Source organism: Molothrus ater, chromosome 15, assembly GCF_012460135.2.
Source record: "Molothrus ater isolate BHLD 08-10-18 breed brown headed cowbird chromosome 15, BPBGC_Mater_1.1, whole genome shotgun sequence".
Lineage (NCBI taxonomy): Eukaryota > Metazoa > Chordata > Aves > Passeriformes > Icteridae > Molothrus > Molothrus ater.
Genome location: NC_050492.2, coordinates 4,487,423 through 4,509,247, shown reverse-complemented (window position 1 = coordinate 4,509,247; position 21,825 = coordinate 4,487,423). Strand labels below are relative to the sequence as shown.

Here is a 21,825-nt window from a genome sequence, read left to right as displayed (position 1 = left end):
AGCTGCAGATACAGAGGCAGATAAGTGGCTGTGAGCACAGCTCAGAGCAATTCTCAGTGCAGGAGCCAAAGCCCTTGAACTCAGAACACCCAAAGGTACCTCCAGGAAACCCTCCACCACCCACACTCCCAGAGCCAACAATACTCTGATCCATACTCCCTCCATCCACTTTACCTTAGGTGCCAGGTGTGAGCAGGTCACCCAGCCTTTGATGTCATCTGTGATGGTGTGGGGAGGCAGGCAGCAGCTTTACCTGGAGGAGCAGGAGGCCCAGGGGAGGAGCAGATCAGTTAAACTACATTCCCTCTGAGGAAAACACAAGGGAAATGCCTTTCCCCTCAGCAGCAATGTTTTGAATCCCTACAGAGTTGCAAACCTCTTTGTGCAGTGCATATCAATCGTGGGGAAATACAAGGAGCCACAGCTCCTGCCTTTGCCTTGGGGTTTGTTGGAGGCTCTGCTGTGAGCCTCCTAAAAAAACTTCCAGAGTCCTAAAGCAGCACAAAAATGCAGCTGTGGTACCACTGGAGAGAAGGTGTTGCTCTCTGACATCTGCATGTGTGTATATGTATGTACATATGTGTATGTACATATATATCTGTATATAGAGATCTCTATCAGGTTCTTCATGTGCAGAGCGCTGGGGAGGGCTCAGCTCTTACAGCTGCTCAGTGTCCAGCACCTCATGGGGTGGGCACCAGCTGGCACTTCACCAAGTGCAGACCTGTGCAAACACTCCCTGTGGCTGAGCACTGCCCACAAACCCCCAGGCGTGGCGCTGGTGCCAGCAGGGTGACAGCCATGCATGTCACCAGCTGCCCAGCCCTGTGCTGTGCTCCCTGTCCCCCACCCGTGCCATGGAGCTCTCCCTGCTCCCGGGGCTCAAGCCAGGCCCCTCCTGCCCTACCTGTGCCAGCTGGCAGGCTGGGTGGCAGCGGTGACAGCCGGGTCCTGCTCGCGGGGCCACCTCAGTGGCAGAAGTCCAGCGGTGGCCACAGTGACCAGTCCAGCTCTGGGTCCAGAGCAGCAGACCCAGGTGTTCCTCCAGGCACGGGCATGGCAGAGGCTGCCACGCTGAGCTGTGGCCTCCAGCAGAAGGGGGACAGCCCTCTCCAGGCAATCCCTGAGTCTCAGCACCCCGGGGCGAGGGGCAGCCCCACGGCTCAGGGCTGGGGTCAGCAATGGTCACAGCAGGGCTGGGTGGAGTGTCCATGTGTGCAGGGGTAGCTCAGAGCTCCCAGGGGCTATTCCATGGGGCCATGCAGCCAGGAACAGGGCTGTGCTGCCAGGGCTGACCAGAGGGTGCAGGGCAGGGGTGTCAGGGCACCCCAAGGGGCCTCAGAGCTGGGCACAGGGGTTCAGGCCACTGCTGGGCAAACAGGGGCCATGGTTGGGCTGGGGGTGGAGGGGGCACTTAGGAGCCCTGTCTGGGCTGGAGACTGAGGCATGCGGGGATCAGACCCCTGGGACCCTCAGCTGTCCTGGGCTGGGGTGGCACTCAGAGGCCAGGCACTGGCTGTGGAATCAGTGCTGGGGGAGCCTGGGGCAGGGCCATGTGTCAGTGCAGGGGCCATGGGGCAGTGTCCCCTGCCCAGACAAACAGCTGGAGCAGAGCATTAGAAGGTCTGGGCTGACTGTTGGAGTGTGGACAGCACCCCTGAGGGAAAGGGGCTAGGGACCAGGGGGACAACAGGGCTGGCAGGGCAGCTGCCCTGTCCCACACTGCCAGGGCTGAGCCAGAGGTGGCAGTCAGGGTCAGCCAAGAGTAAAGAGCATCGGACACATCCATCAGACACATCCATCAGACACATCCATCAGACACATCCATGGCGATGAGGTCCGAGGTGGAGCCAGGAAGGTGAGGCAGCCAGGAAGGGAGGTCAGGATCAGGTCCAGGGACAGCAACCAGGGTCAGCCACAGTCTAAGGATCACTAGGCAAGTCCATAATGACAGCAAAGGCTGCGGTCAGGCTGGGAAGTCAGTCTGTGGGCCAAGGTCCAGGGTCAGATTACTGGGGTCAATGGCCAGGCACAGGCATGGCTGTTGCTCTGGCCAGGCCCCAGCAGTGGAACTTCAACCCACTCTCCAGCAGGGATGGCCAGGGCCTCCCTGCCAGGGCACACAGCAGCCACTGCCCCACAGGTGCTCTCTAAGCTGTCCCCAAGCCCATGGAGGGAAGCCCCATCGTGCAGGGGATGGAGGAGTGCAATAATGACACTCATTTTCTCTTTGGAGGCAGCAGCAGCAGGATGCCCATCTGTCACAGGCAGAGCAGCAGCTGGGCTGGCAGGGACCAAGCTTCTCCTCCAAGCCAGCCTCCCCCCCAGGATGCCCAGAGCTTTAGCTGGGTGACAGTGAGGGACGTACCTGGAAGAGCCTGTTGCACTCCATTATCATGTGGGCCAAGCCCTGCGTTGCTGCCAGGTTCTCATTCAGCTCCCTCTGGTCTGGCTTCCCCAGGCTGCACTTCCTCTGGCTGGATCTAGGAGAGGGGAAGGTGAGAGGAAGGCTGAGTGAGAAAAGTGCTGGGAACCACACAAAACACTGCACTGTGCCATGCAGGGCTCATGCAATGTGGCCACTGAAGGTCAATTCCCTCCCAGCACATCCCAAAGGTGCCCAGGGCACTACTGGCCAGTAGTAATGGACACCCAAGAAAGGTAAGTCAAGGAATTTATTCCCCAAACACATCATCACACACTTGGCCAAGAACAACAATGACCCCAAGCTTATTTACATCAATATCAAGCTCCTTTGATATCTGCAAAGCCCACGTAGAACCTTTTAAATCCTTTGGCCCAAACCACACCCAACACATTTCAAAACCAGTCCCCTCTTTTAATTCGTGCTAGTGGTATTACATCATTAGTCCTGGCTTCTGAAACTTTTATCTATGTACATTCCTGCCAAAGGGCTTGAAAATTGGGTGGAAGATAATAGTCCTGAGTGCTGCTCCTCAGAGTCAGACCTGTCAGCTGGAACCCTTTGAAGTGGGAACCCTGCACCAAGGCATTAATGCACAGTTACAGCAGAGCTACAGCTTCAAAGCATCCTGCCTTCTAAACACTGACAACAAAGAGAAAACCCCATTGCTATCTTTGGTGCTAACATTTGAGAGCAGCGTTGATGTAAAGCAAAGAGGAGCAAGTCCCAGAGTGTGGCTCCCAGGAGCTCAGACAGCCCAGCCATGCAGCAGGACCTGCTGCCACCACTGCATCCCCTCCCCAGGTGCCCCTCAGTGGCCCCGTGGCTCCCCTGTGTGCCAGCTCAGCACAGGCAGGCCTGAGGCGTTTTCTGATGCTCTGTGAAAAGAAAATCCTCAGTGTTTTCTTTCCCAGAGCCTGCAAGATGCCAACAGCACCTCTGACAGCTTTGCTTTGGGACAGTCCTCCCCGTAGATCCCCAGGTGAGGTGCTCAGCTTGCTATGCTGTTGGGGGCACGATGCTTCCTGCACAGCCAGCTGAGCTCCCCTGCCCTGGCCTGGCTGTCCACAGCCCAGGAGCACCAGCAGAGCAAACAGCCCTGCCTCAGGAGGCCAGATAAGGCATGAATGCTCTCAGAGATTATTTGTCTACTTTGGCCCAAGGGCACCTTCCTCCCTGCACGTACAGACAGGGGGTGTTATGCAACCCAGATACTTTTACTTATTAAGATAAATTTACAGAATCCCCTGGCTCAATTTGGCAGGAATGATCCCCTCATCACCCAGCAGAACCAGCTGCCTCAATCTGCCAGGTATCTGCAGGTCCTTGAGGCCACACCTGGGCTCAGATGGCCAGTGCAGGAGCACATTTCCAATGGCCAGCACCACTTTAATGCTAGCAGGCCACATGCTGGGCTCCTGGGCAGCCAGGGGTGGGACACACACACACACAGACTGGTCAGGAGCACAGCAATGGGGCCTGAGCACAGCCCTCTGCACTGGGCAGTGAGTGACCACATTGCTCCATGCACTGCAGGCGGCTCCTGCTGCTCCTCAGCAACCAGATTTAAGGCAAACCCATGGCACACACAGTCTATTTCCCCCTCAAAATCAGACACTGAGCCTAGGCCAGCTACAGAAAGCACTGCTCCAGCAAGAGCACTGTGGACAGCAGCAGTGCCAATACCTGGTGGAGGAGGAGGAACTGTCCCGCCTCAGGGTGTTGAGGTGAAACAAGGAAGGCGCCAGACAGACAGCAATGTTGGTTGGGGTCATCTGGTTTTCCTCAACAAAAGCCACCACGTCTCGCAGGAAGAACAGGAGGATTTTCAAAGCTTCTCTGTTTTCCTTTGGGAGAAGGAGAATAGCAGCCTGGACAGCCTGAAACTGCTCGTCCTTCGGCACGTCTGAAAACACAAACCATGACAAAAATCCTGCAAACACAAACCATGACAAAAACCCCTCGTGACCTGCAGAAGGAGCATCCATCAGCAGGGTCCCAAGCAGGGCCCTGAGCCTGTAGGTTCATCCATTTCCTTGTCCCAGGCTCACAGCAGACAAGGAAAGGCCATTATCCCATCAAACATGAACCATTTCTCCTGCTGCCTGTCAGCTGCACGTTCACACCCAGGGATGCTGCTGCCTGACTTGCAATTTATCTTGAACACCATGCTAATGAACACATCCTGAACTGAGTCACAATCCAAATAAGCACCTGTCTCCCCATAAAATATTTCTCTGCAGTGGTACTTTGGAGCTGCTCTACTGTCTTTTCCTTTCAGCTTCAAGCACGAAGAGAACAGATGCTCTCAGATAATTCAGAGACCAGTGTTTTGCCAACAGATTTTAATTCACACTAAGCCCCACTGAGAGTGTCTGGCCAAACAGCTCTGGCAGGAGGGTGGGTCTGGTTCATCCTACCATGCATCCCCAGCACAAGGATTTCTCCTATAAACAAACACCACTGCAAAGGGCAGAAGATCACTTCTCCTTCCCTTCAGGTAGAAGCACATACATAGAACACACAAAACACACTTCCTGGTGAAAGCAGCACCAAAATCTCCAAAAGAGTAATTTAATGTGTGCCCTTGCTCCAGAAGATGGGTAAGTGGGGTGAATAGAATTTGGGCATTTGCTGTTTCTCTCCCAAAACAAGAGACAGGAGGTAGACAGTGGCCAGATTACAGCAATAGGAAGAAATCTTTTGGACATGGGAATTGTAGACCTCCTTACCAAGGAGGATTTGTGAATGCAAGAAGAAAACTCATTTCAAACAAATAAGTAATTTTCAGACAAAATCTTAAAACCTTGGCAGGTGATGAAATAAAACCCAACAGAACCTCCATGAACCTACACTGTACACAGAACAGCAGCTGCTCAGTGACTTAGGTCAATAAAAGCCACATGGGTTAGGCTGCAATACCAGTCCTCTCAGAAAGCTCACAATTTGTCTTTCAAAACCTTTTCTCAGAAGCAGAAGAAACTTGTTTGTCCCAACAACATTATTAGCCCTACTTCAAGCTCCTTCCCCAGTCCATCTGCTTTTTCAAAGTGAACTCCTTGAGGGCAAAGTGCTGGAAATAGAACCTGTTTAAACTGTATTAAATGCAATATTTCAGCTTTGTGTTTCCTTGGTTTCTGGGTTGAGTCTCAAGGACAGTAACAGTGTGAGCACAGGCAGAAAGCTGCTGGCATTTCCCAGCTGTTTCACAACAACTGTTCTTAGGCACCTTAATAAAGAAATATATCAATATATCAGGTCTTCTTGCTCAAGGAGTTATGCCATGCCATGAACAAGGGGACCAGGTTATTTCTTAATTTTGCATGAGGAAATTACTGTTTAAAAGCACAGTCTAAAGGGGCTGCTGCAGCATTTCCTTACCCTTATCCTTGAGGGAAGGGAACCAGCTGGTTCATAGGATGGAGAAGGGAAGCTCCCAGGTCCAGAGCCACAGGAACTCGTCAGAAATGTCCTGCCTGACTTGTCCCCTCTGACTGCAGGGGACTTGGCACTAGTCCTGTCTGGCCACTGCCTCGTACAGCTGAATATTAAGATATCCAAGGCACTGGAAAATGTCAGTGTTAGGTATAGGGGGCAGGAAAGAAGATGACATATGGACTCTATAATTCAGCAGGCTAATTCTTTTTTATGAAGAAACCCATTGCTTTTTTTATACCCTAGTTCTCCACAGGTGGACTTGATTGGTCCTTTAATTAAAACACCATCACCATTGGTTAATTAAGAAACCACCCTTTGGTAAACAAATCTCCATAACCCATCCCACATGTTCACAACAGCAGGTGCAGCAAGTTAGGATAAGAATTGTTTATCATTCTTTTCTCTGATCTTCTCACAGCCTTTTCCAGGAGAGTGCCTGGGAAAGTTGTGTGTTATTCCCTGTGACCAGAGAGCTGCCAGCACAGGGAAACGCCAGCTTTGGTACCTACACTGGTAGATGTGGAGGAAGGATTCACAGAGCCTGCTGGTGAAGATGGGCTCGGGGAGGTCTCGGAAATACTGCTTCACCATATCTGCCACGTCAAATGCCGACTGCCCCTCGTAACAGACATTGTGTGGGCTGGTTTCATTCATTTCTCTTAAAGACAGGATCCTGGATTTAACGCCGGATTTTCGGAACAGGCCAACCTGTGGGTAAAAGAAATTATTAGAGACAAAGAGAGGAGTCACTGGGGATCAAAATTTTGACAAATAAGTGATCCTTCACCTTTCTTCTCATAGCAAATATCCTGTGGCATTGATGGTGGGATTGAACACCAAAATATTTTTGTATCATTAGAAGCCACATGGACATTTCTCTGAGGCAAGCCATGCCTGGTACCCACAGAATCAGCTGTGACATACCAATTTTCATCTTTGTTTGGCTTTTATTTCATACAAAAGTAGTCATTTTGCCTTTTAAAATCACTGCCATTGACATATGTCCGTTCTCTTGGGCAGGCTGTGGTCACACATGGCAACTCTAAGTTTCAAATTCAACAATGTGTGTCCACCAAACACAAACATACATCAGGTGCTGGCTTACACAAACTGACTGTGAGATCCACAAGGCTCCTTGTAACACCTGATATACCTAATTTTTCCACAGGCTGGCAAAGGCCAGATGCCATTTTGAGGGAAATTTTGATGTTCTTTTTAGTGTGATTGTCAACTCAGCGATATTTAGGAGTTTCCCATGAGCTCGACCCACCAAAACTTCTGGTGACAGTTTTACTCTGTGCCACTGAGTCAGTATTTATACTCTCTGGTTTATTTATATGAACTGAATGGATACCATAACCTCAAAATGAAAAACACTTGCATTGTCACTTCACAGAAGTGAAGTCACACACTTTTGCACTTTGGCATCATATAACACATCTAGACAATGGCAAAGCACAGAAAGAAAAGTCCTGTCTTTAACTAATACATCTCACATCACAAGGTCTTAATTTCTGCAGCTATGCTGTGAAAATACCACACACAGCATCTTCCCACCTTCCTCTGCCATCTCCACTCGGGATAAACACACAGCTGAACTCCAGAAAAAGTTGTAACAGGCACTGCTGTAATGTTTTCTCTCTGCTTAGTGGTGCATTTCAGCTGAAACAAGACTAATTCTCACATTAGCTCTGGCACTACCAGCAGCCACAGAACAGAGGGAACAATGACATTGTCTGGCAGATTTGCCTCCCTGGGGAGCAGAGACATGAGACCTCCCCAGGCAAAGACAGCCTGGCTGCCTGCACCAGGGGGGTTTCACTGAGGGAAGGCACAAAAACACAGCACAGGGCTAAAGGCATTCCCAGAGGGGATCAGCACTGGCATTTCTGCTCAGAGCTACACCCTTCTGCCTATGCAGAGCCTTAGGGGTAAAAAAGTCCTTCACAAAAGTATAAAAGAGAGTCTGCTCCCCTGGAAGGTGCAGATTATATTGCTTAACCTTCGGACTATTTCCACCATCCCTGTTTCCTACCTGCATCAGTGAAGCATCTGTCTCTAAATGACCTCTGCTCATGGCCCAGAGCTCTTCTGGGCTGCCTTGAGTTCATACCTGGTCAAGAAAGTGGCTTCTCAGGTACTCCAGGGCTTGCAGGATGCCATTGGGCAGGGGGTGGCTTGTTCGCTGCACGTTCAGCAGTAAAGGAACCCCAAACACATTTTTGTCCTTGTAGTCTGAGGCTTTTGGTTTTTTAATGAACTTTGGTATGGTCCTGGAAATGAAAACCAGTAGATGCAGCTTACTGGGTGTCCAGCACATTGCACCTGCTGCTGTACACTCATCAGAAAGGGCTGAGCTGCTCCTTGCCACAGCCCCAAATACACACAGCACCAGGAGGGAGAGAAAATCAGCAAAGGAAATTACAGGGATGACTTCCTCATTTCATTGCTGAAATTAACTTTAATAAAGCATCCTCATGGGAAATACATTCCATAGGACTGCAGGGTTTTTTCATTCTTTCTATAGTCAAGTACCAGCTCCCTATCACAAAATGTATGTAAGACCTCTGAGTGTCTGAATTTGTCACTGGTTTAGCTCAAACAGACACTCAGTGCTGAAGGGCTGGATTCTCACCTCAGGTCACACAGTCCCTGGGATGGTCCCCTGAAAAAGCCCTGCAATTGGGCAAATTTAAAGAGAAACTATGATGTGCCTTGAAATCAGTAACAGCAGCGAGGGGGCAAAGCACAGCCCACAGCAGAGGAAATCCTGGAGCCATGGAAATAACCTGAAGCTGAATTTCATTTAATAGGATGAAATTCTTCATCCTGAACATGTGCAATGTAGGCAGACAAGGAAATTCACATGCTTACATCAACTCCTCTCTTTCCAGCTCAGGTTGTTTTAATATCACACAACTTACCAGTTCCAGCCCTGCTTACTGGAAGGGGAATATCTGTCCATTAAAGCTGTGAGTTTCAGCAATGCCAGCTTTTGTGTGCGGGCCAGCTGGGCAGCTGACTGGCCATCAGTCTGCAGGGAAAGGCTTTCCAGGTTCTCTTCCACACACCAGTGCTGCTTCCTGTGCCTATGGGACAAATATTGCTCAACCTTAGGACCATTTCCACCATCCCTGTTTCCTACCTGCATCTGTGAAGCACCTGTATCTAAATGACCTGCAGTTTTTGTACTTAAACAAGGTACTTCCCACCCAGGAGGGGCTCTGGCAATACAAACTGTTTCCCTGCTTCCAGTGCCTGAGTGCTCATGCAGATTATGAGTGTCCTACTTCCAGCAAAGGTCAGACATTGGTACCTGTGGAGCAGTACCTGCCACCAGCAGGGCAGACCCTGCTACCTAGGACAGACTTTGTTTTAGCAAACCAATTCTATTTTGAGTGGACAGAATCAAAGGCAAACCCAAGGATGGCTGACCTGTTGCTGTTTTTAGAGTCTCTGATGTATGCCAGGTCTGCAGAACCAATCTCCTTGCCCAGGCCACAGCTGCTCTCTCCCCCAGCCTCCCCTGCTGTCTTATCTTCTGAGCCCTCTGTTTCAGCAGAGCTTTCTTTAGGGGAGGGGGGACACAAAGAGGCCAAGTCACTGGCAAAGTCAGAATCCCCATCATCTGAGAACTTCTCTGTCCACTGATCAACCAGCTTTTTGAGTCCATTGACATCTGCAATGACACTGTTCAGCTCTGAGAAAACGTCGTCGTCGCCGAGCTGCTCCAGGCCCAGCAGCTCGGGGCTGGGCATGTTGTCATACACACTCAGCCTCTGATCCCTGCCCAGCACGGGGCTCCTGGCACCCCTGGAACTGCTCCTGCTCCTCCTGCACCCGTGGAAGCTCCCAGTTCTCCAGCTGACAGAAGAGCTGTCTGCAGACAGGGAGCTATCTGTGAGCACTGTGGGGAAAGTGCCAGGTTTATGGCCTTGTGGTATTTGAAACATCTGGCTCTTTTGTAAAGTCGTGTCATTTTTTAGGTTTTGCTGGGATAGATCATTCCCCAGCAGCAGCTTGCTGGTGTCCATGTGCTCTGCATGCATCCTCCTTCCTTCACAGGGGCTGCCTGGTTTTATAGGAGGGCTTGCAGAGCTCCCTGTGCTGCTGTTTACAGACTGATTGCTGCCCTTGCAGCTCTGGGGAGAAAAGGAAGAATTGTTCTTTGTTCGGATGCCAGAGAGGTCAGAAATATTTACACAGTTCAGCATCTTCATCTTTTCTTCATTAAGTCCTTCCAGAAGAACAGGTTCACTTATTATGGGTTTGGCCTTTGACTGACCACTCCTTAAATTGCAGCTCCTTAAGTGCAGCTTCTCCATTTTCTTTAGAAGGCTCTTCCTCTTTTTAGATGGTGACTTATCCAAAAGCTTCTCCTCACTGGTGATATTTAAAAATTCACTGGGGGGAGTAGAACAACTAAAAGCAGAGTCCAGTGAAGGTACCTTAACTGAGGAACATCTTGAGGAGCTCGTGCTGGTTTCCACATCTTCGAAAGGTTTTTGGGAGTTAACAATGTCACTGTCAGCACTGCTGGTGCTGTGAATTGAGGACACATCGTGCTTCTCACTGTGATCCAGACAGACACTGTCCTCATTATTGATGATCTTCACCCCTGGAGTGCCTGGGGTGGGAGCTCCAGCCCCCTGCTCTGCTGGGAAAGCTGCCAGGCTCCCGATGCAAGACCAGCGCTGGCTGCACCTCTCGTAAGCCCATCTGTCACTGATTGCACAGGGCTCATCATCCTCAGAGTCATCACTCTTGGAAGGAGAAAAAAAACAACACCAGTTCAAGAGCAGAGTTTGGCAAATTTTAAATTACAAAAAGCAGTTTAAGATAAAAAGTAGACTTTAATTTTCTGCCGACTTCTGAAACCCCCACGACCAACACAGGGAAATGTGACCACTCAGACACTGAAGATCTGCCCTAAGTTAGTTGAAAAACATGCTGACAAATGATGCCCAAGCATGCTGACAAATGTGGGAAGCTCATCACAGGAAAAAGTGACAGATTTGTTCTGAGGGTGAAAAATCCTGTTTTGTGGCAAATCCAAGGGTTTTGAAAGATGATTGTACTGGGTTTACACTGCCTTTCCTAAAGTCAAACAAATCAAGCACTTCTGTGACCAAAACTCATCCATTTTCAGGTAAAGAAGTGTTTAGCTGTGGGACTGTGGCAGCATCAGTATCTGTGCACCCTTTTGGAGCCCTCAGCCTCCCTTGCCCCCTGCACCAGGTGCCTTTGCTGGATTGTCCCCACTCTGAGGGAGCACTGGGACAGTGGAATGTTGGAGAGATGGGAGCCACCTGTCTCTTCTCTCTGGGCTCTCCTGCCCCATTCTGCCCCAAGAGAGAGCAGAACTCTCCAAAACCCAGACATTTTTCCAGAATTTGGCATTATTTTCTCCTAGTCCTTCAGTTAATCCACGGTGGCTCAGAGGCTCGGCAGAGCTGGTGCTGCCAGCCAAGCTGTGGCCACCACTCTGATTTAGCTGCAATGGCAGAGCACAGAGACAGCACAGCTAAAACCCACCCAGTTTGGATGGGCTGAGCATTTGGATTGCCCTTTGAATTTCTTTGTGTAGTTAACAGGAGTGAAATTTCACTTTCAGCACTTAAATAAGGTGGGAAACGACTTAGGAAAGCAATGATAGCCATGCTGAGATGGGGCTTTGGGGCAACTTCTCCTCCTCCCAGTGAATTTTTGGACAGTAATGTGTGTCAAGTCAAATTTTAAAAGTGTTTCAAAAGTCACCCCTAACCTACCTTGCAAAGTTTCAAACATTATGTAGCAGCAATCTCCATCCCTATGTTTTCTCAACATGACATGCAAATAGCAGAGCTTTGTGGGGTGGAATAGAAAGTTCAGGAATTGCTAATCCTTCATGCACTTTTGAACCCAGGTGTTTGACAGAACAGCTCAACACATCTTTAATTAGAACAGGAACTGTATGTTACAGACATACCCGTTTCCTGTCACGGCTTATTTCCACTTTCATTGATGCATACTTGTTCAATGTGTTCAACCTTCTAGGGTTTGAGAAAAAACACAGGAGTTTTACATTTCAACTATTTTATTGCTTGAAAACAAACATGCACCAAACCAGTTGTGATCATTTACCAGGGAGTCTTCACTATTGTCAAGAGTGACATTCTGTTAGAGGCTTCCATACACTGGCCCCTAAAACCAGCACTAATAACAACACCATGATGTTCACACTTCCAGTTCTGCCATCTTAAAACTAGAGAAGACAACCAGAATCAATCCTTTAATTTTAAAAAATTCATATTATTAGTGATACTGATTGTGAAGAACTTCATATTGATTTAAGATTTTGAAAATAAACAAACTCTGCGTGGGCTTCTTGAAAAAAAAAATTAAAATCAAGATTTTAACCTGTATCCCTGGAAGGACTGCATTATCTTTAATTTTAATTAAAGCTTGTGGAATCAGTAAGGTCCCCAAAGTAGTCAATCACTTAGATGTCAAACAGTAAGTGGCATCAACAGGAGGCACACTGAGAGTCTCCAAGGAACACTCAGGACAGAAGTGACACCAAGAAACAAAATATACCCAAAGCTCACTAATATCTGCTGTGCTTTAGAGATGTGTGTGTGAACAACTCCTCTTGGTGCTCTGGTGCTGGCAGAGCAGGAGCTCAGGTGACCTGACAGCTCAGAAAAGGACCAGAACACCTCGCCAGGAGAGGAACTTCACAGTGCCCTAAGTGTTAGAAATCATCATTTCTGCTGAAGAAACTCTGCTGAACAATCTCCTCCTGAGCAGGCTGCAGTAACTGCAGCAGCAACTGAAGCAGGAGCCTCACACTGTCCTGGCTCTGTTCCATGGGGAAATTCCACAGGGCCCTGAGTCTGACCTGGCACTGCCAGTGCAGGTTCACTTGTGTGCTCTGAACAGCTGTGGCAAAGCAATAAGTTCAAACCAGTACCTTTGCTTCTCACCCAAAAACTATTCAGGAAAACAGAGCAGATCTCATGCAGATAATTTTTTTCTATCTGCTGGAACAGGAGTTGGAGGAAATTCCTGCACTCCATTGCACATGATCCCAGAGAGCAGCCTGCCATGCTTGCAGGGAACTGGTTATTTTTAATCAGCTTGCAGCCATTTCACATCACAAAAAAGATATTTAATGCTCAGTGTAACATCCCTGAGAGCTTGGCTAAAGAGGGAGTGCAGACATGTGCTTACTTTAGCTTTTAATTCCTAAAACAACCAACTTCAGTGACACTAAACTGTGTGCTGAAGTGATTTCCTTCAGTCACAGATTTGGTGACTTTGTTCCTCTCTGACAAAAGCAGAGGCATGAAAAGATGAGTAACAAGTAACTGAGGGGCTGGGGGTACCAAAGATGATCCATGATTAATGTTTACCTGAACAATGATTCAATTGCATCTCCATCTAAAAACTCATGATCTCTCCTCACAGTTTTTACATCAATGGGAAACTGCATATCTGTGAACAAAGAAGTTGAATCTGAAATCTGAGCTGTAATTGCAAAGACTTTAAGTTTTGCAGCTTATTTATCAGAGGTGAAATGAAACTACTTCTATTTCTATAGCTGTGCATTCATGCAAACATCCTTCCAGCAAGTGAGGATCAGTTCCTTAGGGCAAGTGGGGGAATAAATGCAGAGATCTGCTTGCTGCTGTTGTTACAGGTGGACAAACCCTTCTGCATTTCCAGGAGCTGGCAGTCACTGAGTGCCATAGACAAGAAACACAGAATAACCTTTAGATTTGCTTTGGTTCTCTGCACCTTCTGCAGGATAAAGCAGGGATTGTTTTGCATGAGCCTTTGCCATGGTGAGGTGCAATGCAGCACATGAGAAACACTCTCTGAGCTCCAGGGAGCCTGACACATCCTGCTGGGCTGGGAGCTGAAGAGTTCAGTGTTTCAGCTCCTGAGATTTAGCCTGGCACATGAGGGAACCCCTGAGGTCCATATGTATTTTCTTAGCTTATTTTATAAGCTTTATTTTCCTAGCCAGGTCAGGACACTGCATAAGCAGCAAGGTAATGCAGGGGATTCATTTTCCAGAAGCATGGCAATGCACATTTCCAACAAACAGCCTATAGAACACAATCTGCTGTGGGCAGACAGGAAGCATTTCCAGCTTTCATGGAATACAGCTTTCAAACCCAGCTCTACAGGCTTCACTTCAAATCTTCAATTTTGCAGTGACTAGGAGAGGGGGGAATGAGAGCAGTTAATGTTCTTTTAACTGTAGTTCTTTGATAAAATCTTTCTTAAAAATAGGTTAGCTTTTGTTATTTTCAATGTTTGCAACAAAAAACTATATTTTAAAGAATTACAGTTTTAAGATATATGCACAAGTGTGGCCTGAAAACTTTTACAAGCTCTCAACAAATCCATGCCTCCTCCCAAGAAATAAGCCCACTTTGTAGTTTTAACAACATGGAAACATGCTGAAATTGCATTTTTGACTGGCTGGCTGCTGCTGAATATTCCTCCTGAACACTTATGATTGCAAGATGATTTTTTCCCAACATTCTGTTTCAAAACACCAATAAAGCAATCTCACTCAGATCACAGGCTGGAGAGCCTCAGAGGAGTTTTGGTTGCAATCAGTGGTTGGAAACATCACTTCTAGCACCCAAGGAAAAGAGCCTGAAAAAGTATAAGCAACTAAAAATAACAAAAGCAGAAATTTGACTGAGTTACAGTCTAACAATAGGAAAAGAAAAAGATTTGGTCCTTTAAAGAATTGTACTGAGTCCCTGCTGAGATGTCCCTTCTGCAAGAAAACACACCAGGTCACTACTTTGCTCCAGGTTGGCATGAAGATATAACAGAATTTGGAAGTGCTTCCATCAGAAGTGTCAGGTTCTAAAATATATTATTTATGTGAACAATTCCACTCAAATTCAGTGTCAGCTGCTTGGCAAGTCTTTGTGATCATACCTTCAAACAGCTGAGCATACTGGGGAAATCCAGCAGCTCTCAGCCAGTCGCAGGCTTCTCTGGCTTCAATTTCTGCAATGAGAACACACAGTGGTTCATGGACAGTGCTCAGCAGAGGCAGTGAGAAGCTAATTTCACCTGGCACACTCTCTGAAATCTTGTGTGTTAATGTTTTGTTAGGGTATTGCTAAAAAGGAATAAATCTTTGTCTCCAATGCACATGGCTCTGCAATAGTCATTCATACTATTGAGATAAGCAAATATAGGATTGATGGATTTGAACACACACTTGGGATGTCACACAGGGTGGGTAAATCAGCTGTCCCTGAGCTGGGGGCAGTGGAGCATCTGCTGCCAGTAGAAATGAGTGACCAGAGCAGGGTGTGGGGCTCACATCTGTGCCCTCACATGGCAAAGCCTGCTCATGCATTCCAGCGCTGAGAGACGGTGATAAGACACAAACAAATCCTATAAATAAACTCAAAATGCTCTCACAACTTTAATAACACTGGCCACGGCCTAAGCATTCCCAGAACAGGAGTTCTCAGGAGTACCTGTTGCTAGGCTCTATCAATATTTATTTCCTTGCCAACTACCTCCAGCCCTTGGCAGGCAGTGAGCACAGCAGATGTCAGAACTCGCTGCTCACGCTGTGACAGCTGGGCAAGGCTGTGGCCAGCACTGCTGGAACACTCACACAGGCAGAGCAGAGCCCAGCTCACAGAATCACACACCAGGCTCCTCAAACACAGGCAGGTCAGCATGGGTACGTGCCCCCAGCTCTGATCTCTGAGCACTGGAAGTGTCTGGGGCTGTGGAAGAGGAGAGAATCCCCAAATACATTTCTGCAGGTCTGTGTGCACCCAGTGTGTGCTGCACCAGGCACCAACCTATGAACCAACCTATTCCTTTCTTTGAAAGGAACATTGTTGAGCTACCTTAAAATCCAGCATGCTCAGTAGAGAGAAATGTTTTTAAAGCACCTTAAGGAGTAGCATGATAGGCCAGAGGAACTATTTTCTTTACACATACACTCACAGATTAGGATTCCAGGGCACTTCACATTCATACCTGTTCAAATTCACTGCTTGCTTTGCTCAGGCTTCTCAATTGTAAGTCATCAGTGCAATCAGACACTAACCAAACTTCTTCCAGGATTTTATTTTTCTACTTTAAAACTTAAAATTGTTTCCATTATCACTTAATCAAATTGCACAATGCTGTTCTAACAGAGGCTTCCCTGCACAAAACTGTATGGCTTTTTCATCTGAGAATAAAGTGATACCACAGGAAGACCAGGATATTTTTACACAAAACAGATGGATGAAACTCTTTTTTCCTACTGCAGAACATAAACTAATTTCTTCTACAACAGCCCATATACACTATGCCTATATTTATTGCTATACTTAGTGCCATCATTTATCATAATCTTTACCACAACACAGCATTTACTGGAGACAATAAAAGACATTTTATTCACAGGTAAAAGAGGAAAAGAAAAGCTATTTGTAGGAAAGGGCCAGGAGGATGACCAGCCTAACACTAAAAGTTTTCACAAAGCGATTTTCATGTAGAGAACCCCAGTAGATCCACTCAGCCATCTCAGCTGTGGAGGAAGTGTAGCTGTTGTCCTCATTCAGACCTCAGCCTGAGCACAGCAATCCTGAGCTCAGACAGGGACTCTCGAGGGGCTGAAGCCTCCCCAGCTCCCAGCACATTAAAAGCACAACTCCATTTTTAGACCAAACCAAGCCATGAAAAGTGATGCAAAATAGAAAAGAAAAAATAAGGCAGGAAAATATTTTGCACCTAGTGAGGCTATTTTCAATGAATATGGCTGAAAATACACACTTACAGTTGGCTTCTTCCATAGAACAAGGACAGAGGAGCTGGGGGAGTTTTCTTTGCTGATGGAAATCTCCAGGCCTTTTAACATACCTTTGCACAATCACAGGGCATGTTTGGATTAGATATTAGGAAGAAATTCCTCGCTGTGAGGGTGGTGAGGCCCTGGCACAGGGTGCCCAGAGCAGCTGTGGCTGCCCCATCCCTGGAAATGTTTAAGGCCAGGCAGGACAGGGCTTGGAGTAACCTGGCCTAGACCAGAGGATGACAATTTTTAACATCTTTTGGGTGCTATCTGCACAACTGAAATAGCAGAGTGACCTAAATGTGTCACCTCCCTCTCCTGAACTGATTCATAATTAAGCAGGTGGGGAAAAAAAATCCTGCAAAACTTAATATTCCTAGTTTAGAGGCTGCCAGCAGCTCCTCCATGCCAAGGCAGCTATTTCCCCACGGGCTAGGGGTGGTAGGTTACTACCAGATGTTTATGAGAAACAACCCAGAGCACACAGCCTGTGCCACCCTTTGGCTGTGCTGTGTCCCACAGGTACATCCTGTGCTGGGGGCTCAGCCCAGTCCCCAGCACAGAGCCCTCAGAGCCCTCCTGTGCCCCAGCCCTGCCCCTTCCCCATGCACCCTCCTCCCTGGAGCCCCAGGGCCTCCACCAGCGCTGGGACACCTCTCCTGCAGCCACTGGGGCTGAGAAGCTGTGTGTCCCCATCTGAGCACTGTCCTGAGTGCAGAGTGCCCCTCTCCTGGGCTGAGAAGCTGTGTGTCCCCATCTGAGCACTGTCCTGAGTGCAGAGTGCCCCTCTCTGGGCTGAGAAGCTGTGTGTCCCCATCTGAGCACTGTCCTGAGTGCAGAGTGCCCCTCTCTGGGCTGAGAAGCTGTGTGTCCCATCCTGAGAGCACACTGCACCTCTCCTGCCCCTCTCTGGGCTGAGAAGCTGTGTGTCCCCATCCTGAGAGCACACTGCACCTCTCCTGCCCCTCTCCTGGGCTGAGAAGCTGTGTGTCCCATCCTGAGAGCACACTGCACCTCTCCTGCCCCTCTCTGGGCTGAGAAGCTGTGTGTCCCCATCTGAGCACTGTCCTGAGTGCAGCCTGCAGGACCCACACTCCTCACCAGGTACCTGCAAGGCAGGTGCTGCAGTGTGAATTAAATCCCTACCAGAATGAACAGCACTGCTAACCAGTGTTTGCAGCAAAGGAAAGACATCTGTGCTGAGATTTGGGCACTGTCTCTGGGATGCTCTCCTGACAAGAAGCACTTTCCTGACAGTGAGGCAGAGGCAGCAACCCAAACCAGTGACAGCAGAGTATCCAACAGGCCAGGCAGCCTTACTGTGAGGTGAGCAAACTTCAGCTAAAGAAGAACATCAAAGTGTACTTGAAACTTTAACATACTCTAAATAAAATGGGAGAATATCAGTTTCTTTTTGAAAGCACAGCACAGTGAACCTTGCTGCCAGGATGCAGTGTGACTTTCAGCTGCTGCCAGAGCAGGAGATCTCTTCCATTGCCCAGCTGTGAGCTCCTACTCCTCACTGCCACCCTGAGCTGATGCCAGCAGGTCCTGTCAGCCAAACTGGCAGGAAATGAGTCACTTTTGTTTGGCAAGATGAGATTTAAGAAGTTTTAGCTTTCTGAATTGGCTACCACATGTTCTGATAGGTTCCAGTGGCAGGACAAGGGCACTGGTGGGTCCAGGCCAGGGAGCTCAGCCCACTGTGAAACCTTTGCCTAAATGTATTGTTTTTCACAGAGGTGTCTCATTGGAGGGCTTTTCCAAAGCAATTTTTAAACAGATTTTTTAAATGAATGGTAGATGCATTACTTCTATCTCTATCCAAAATAGTTTTCCAGTTTCAACAGATAGGAATCACATGGTGATCAGGACTTCCTTAATTAAAGGGATTTAAATCTGAACACCTTCCAAAACCATGGCAGGAAGAAGAACAGTTGGAGAGGTTTTCTTGCTGTTTGCAGCACTCCTGCATTAGTTACTGCAGGACCCTCCTTGTCCCCTTTTCTGTAGGATGTGAGTGAGGTGCTTGTGGCAAAGAAAGGATTTCTCAACAAGCCCAGCAGAGAGCAGAACAGAACAGAGGGTAGGACTGACTCCTCACTGACTGGCATTGCACCACTCTGTAATGAAACAGAAACAATCCCAAAGGATTTTGCGCCTTCCCAGCCTCTCTCATTATACACAAGACCTCTTTTCCTCTCTCTAAATGGCAGGAATCCTCCTCAGCAGCCACAGCCACGCAGGTGCCAGGGTCCCCAGCTCGCAGCCTGCCTGATGTGCCAGCAGGGGAACGCTGCTGCCTCCCCTCCTCTCTGACACCCCAGACTGCCATCCCCAGGCCCCAGAACTGCAGCCAGCACTGCAGGCTTGGCAGCCTCCTCCCAAACTCTGCCACTCATTTTCCTGCAGCTCAGGAGCCCTGGGCTGGGAACTGGCAGGTCCTTCACAGCCTGACTTAGATCCTGCCCTTGCTGCTGCTGCTGCCTGTGCTGGCAGTGACAAGGGGTTTTCAGGTTCCATTTGAACATCAAAGGATGAGTTTCCCATCACATCTTTCTGGTTTGTGCATCTTCCTAGGGCTGTAAGAACTGATGTAACTTCCCTGTGACTTACAGCTGCTAATGAGGCATTTCATGTTACACACACCCTGTGAAAAATGCATTTGCTGTGCTGGAACTCTGATTTCTGGACGTTCAGAACTGCATTTTACCTGTGACAGGATTTTTAATGACTGTTTTTATTTACATTATATCCTTTCATTTAAAAAGAGAGTGGGAACATGATGTCTGCTCCATGCTGAAGGCTCAAAAGCAATGCTTTCAAAGTAGGGTGTTTGCATTGACCAAGATAAGCAGCCAGGGACTTGTAAAACTGTCCAACTCTCCAAGAGCTAAGATGGATCATAAATAAGTGGAAATGTTTATTGTGTTTTCTCTTGTGCAATGCAAAATATCAAAGCTTAATTGTACTTTACTAACCCACTCGAGGAAGAAGGGGAAAAAAAAAGAGATTATAGCTTGGAATTTAGCCAGGATAATTTAGGCTCCATGCAGATAGTGAACATAAATGTCTGGAAAATGAAAAGGCCAAGATATTTGTCCTTTCATTCCTACTTTACTATCATGCTGGTGTTTTGGAACTGCAGCCAACTCTTCAGTTATCACAGCTGGGAACTGCAATGTATCCCAGAACTTTGTGGCAACCTTAATTGCATCTTTATCCAGCTCCTTGGCATCAGCTCCCAGGCTGATTACCAGGACTCCCAAGCTGATAGTAAAGCCTTTACTCAGGTCCTTGTCATTTTCCTCCCCTGTTGGTTCCTAGGACCCAGACAAGTTTAAAGGCATTTTTTTGTAAACCACATTAAGTGGCTTGTCAGTGCTGCCTGATCTTTTATTGCTTCTGAGTGTGTTAGAGAAGGCAGTGTTTGCTCTGTGAGAATTTTGAAGGGCTCGAGGAAAGTTGGTACCTAATTCCCATCAACTTCAGGAGAAATGGGACTGTTACTCTCTAATTTCCAATCCACACTGGAAAATCTTTATCCAAGTAAGTAAGGGATGTATCTCCCTGCAATCTAATCCCAGATATGTTGCTTCACTGTGCTTCAGCCCTGCTGGCTGCAAAGCAGGAACAGATCCCACATTTCTCTGAGGCAGAAGCTCCTTATGGATGTTTTTCCACAGGACCCTTGTACATGATTGAGAAAAATTGATGCAAGATTTCTGGGAGGAACTGTAGCAGGGAGGGCACTGCTTGCTGCCACTAGAGCCAATATCAATAAACATATATATATATGTTTATAATAATATAACGTAGCAAAGAAATAACAAATAAATATAGCACAGAAGTAACAAACCCCAAAACAAGTGAACTGTCTGTGCTCTTTCACTGCATAGCACTAAGTTTTCTTTACTTACACAAAATGCCAATAACACCACAATGTGTGATACAGGTCCAACCTACATGTAAGGAACTATTTAACCCAACAGAAACTGCCCAGTAAGTGGTTGTAACTAAAATCAAGCTGGATTATTGCCCCTGCTAAGGCAGTGCTGAGCCTGCTGAGCCCAGGGCAGTGGACAAACTTTTACAGGGTCACTCTGCCCTGATGGAGCTTGTTGATATTTGAAGATATGCAACAAAATCAGACAACCTACCTGGAACTTTCCAAGCGCATCCAACAAGTCAGCAAAAGCAGCAGCTACTGGAAGAGCATGATCCAAAGTGTTGACAGCTGGAGAGCTGCTGTCATACTAACAATGCAGTGATGGAAACAGCAGCACACACTGGATCCTCACCTGGGAATGTCATCTGCCATAGCACCTACTGGATCTTCACCTGGGGCTGTCATCTGCCACAGCACCCATGGCATCCTCACCTGGGGATGTCACTGACCTGGATCCTCACCTGGGGCTGTCATCTGCCACAGCACCCATGGCATCCTCACCTGGGGATGTCACTGACCTGGATCCTCACCTGGGGATGTCATCTGCCGCAGCACTAACCTGAATCTTCACCTGGGGACGTCATCAGCCACAGCACCCACGGGATGCTCACATGGGGCTGCCATCAGCCACAGCACCCATGGGATCCTCACCTGGGGCTGCCATCAGCCACAGCACCCACGGGATGCTCTCCCTGGTCCGTCATGTGCCGCAGCCCCCGTGCCCCGCCGCCGCTGGCTCCGCTGCCTCCGCTGGCTCCGCCCTTCCCCGGCCGAGCCCCGCCCGGCCCCGCTCCCTGCCCCGGGAGAGCTGGCCCCGCTCCCTGCCCCGGGAGGGCTGGCCCGGCTCCCTGCCCCGCTCCCTGCCCCGCTCCCTGCCCCGCTCCCTGCCCCGCTCCCGGCCCCGCTCCCTGCCCGGCCCTGCCGGGTGTCCCTGACTGTCCCGGCCCTGCTCGTTCAGAGCCGCTGTCCCGCACCCGTTCAGATCAAGGCAAACCGAAATCCCCTGGTTCCCTCTCTGGCTTACCTCCGTGTTTTAAAGTTTTGCCAATTCCTCAAAGTTTTACAAGATCAGCTCCTTTTTGTTCCCTTTCCAAACACACAGAACTGTGCTGCCCAAACACACCGGCCCGACGCTGCATCCCGAAAGGAGCCGCTGTGCCCAGCGGCACGGGAGGAACGGAGCGGAGCTGGGAC

At 48.5% G+C, this 21,825-nt stretch overlaps 1 protein-coding gene across 1 annotated transcript; it reads right to left on the bottom strand.

Annotated features, from left to right (window-relative positions):
- Positions 1 to 191: 191 nt before the first annotated feature.
- On the bottom strand, positions 192 to 21,295 carry LOC118692215 (rho GTPase-activating protein 7-like). Its single transcript, XM_054516451.1, has 11 exons — positions 21,283 to 21,295; positions 14,810 to 14,881; positions 13,258 to 13,339; positions 11,832 to 11,895; positions 9,299 to 10,626; positions 8,788 to 8,952; positions 7,977 to 8,136; positions 6,373 to 6,571; positions 4,112 to 4,331; positions 2,369 to 2,483; positions 192 to 253 (listed from the first exon to the last, which is right to left on the bottom strand). Exons 1-11 carry the CDS (start codon positions 21,293 to 21,295, stop codon positions 215 to 217), a joined length of 2,457 nt encoding a protein of 818 aa, XP_054372426.1. The 3' UTR covers positions 192 to 214.
- Between the last annotated feature and the right edge of the window lie 530 nt (positions 21,296 to 21,825).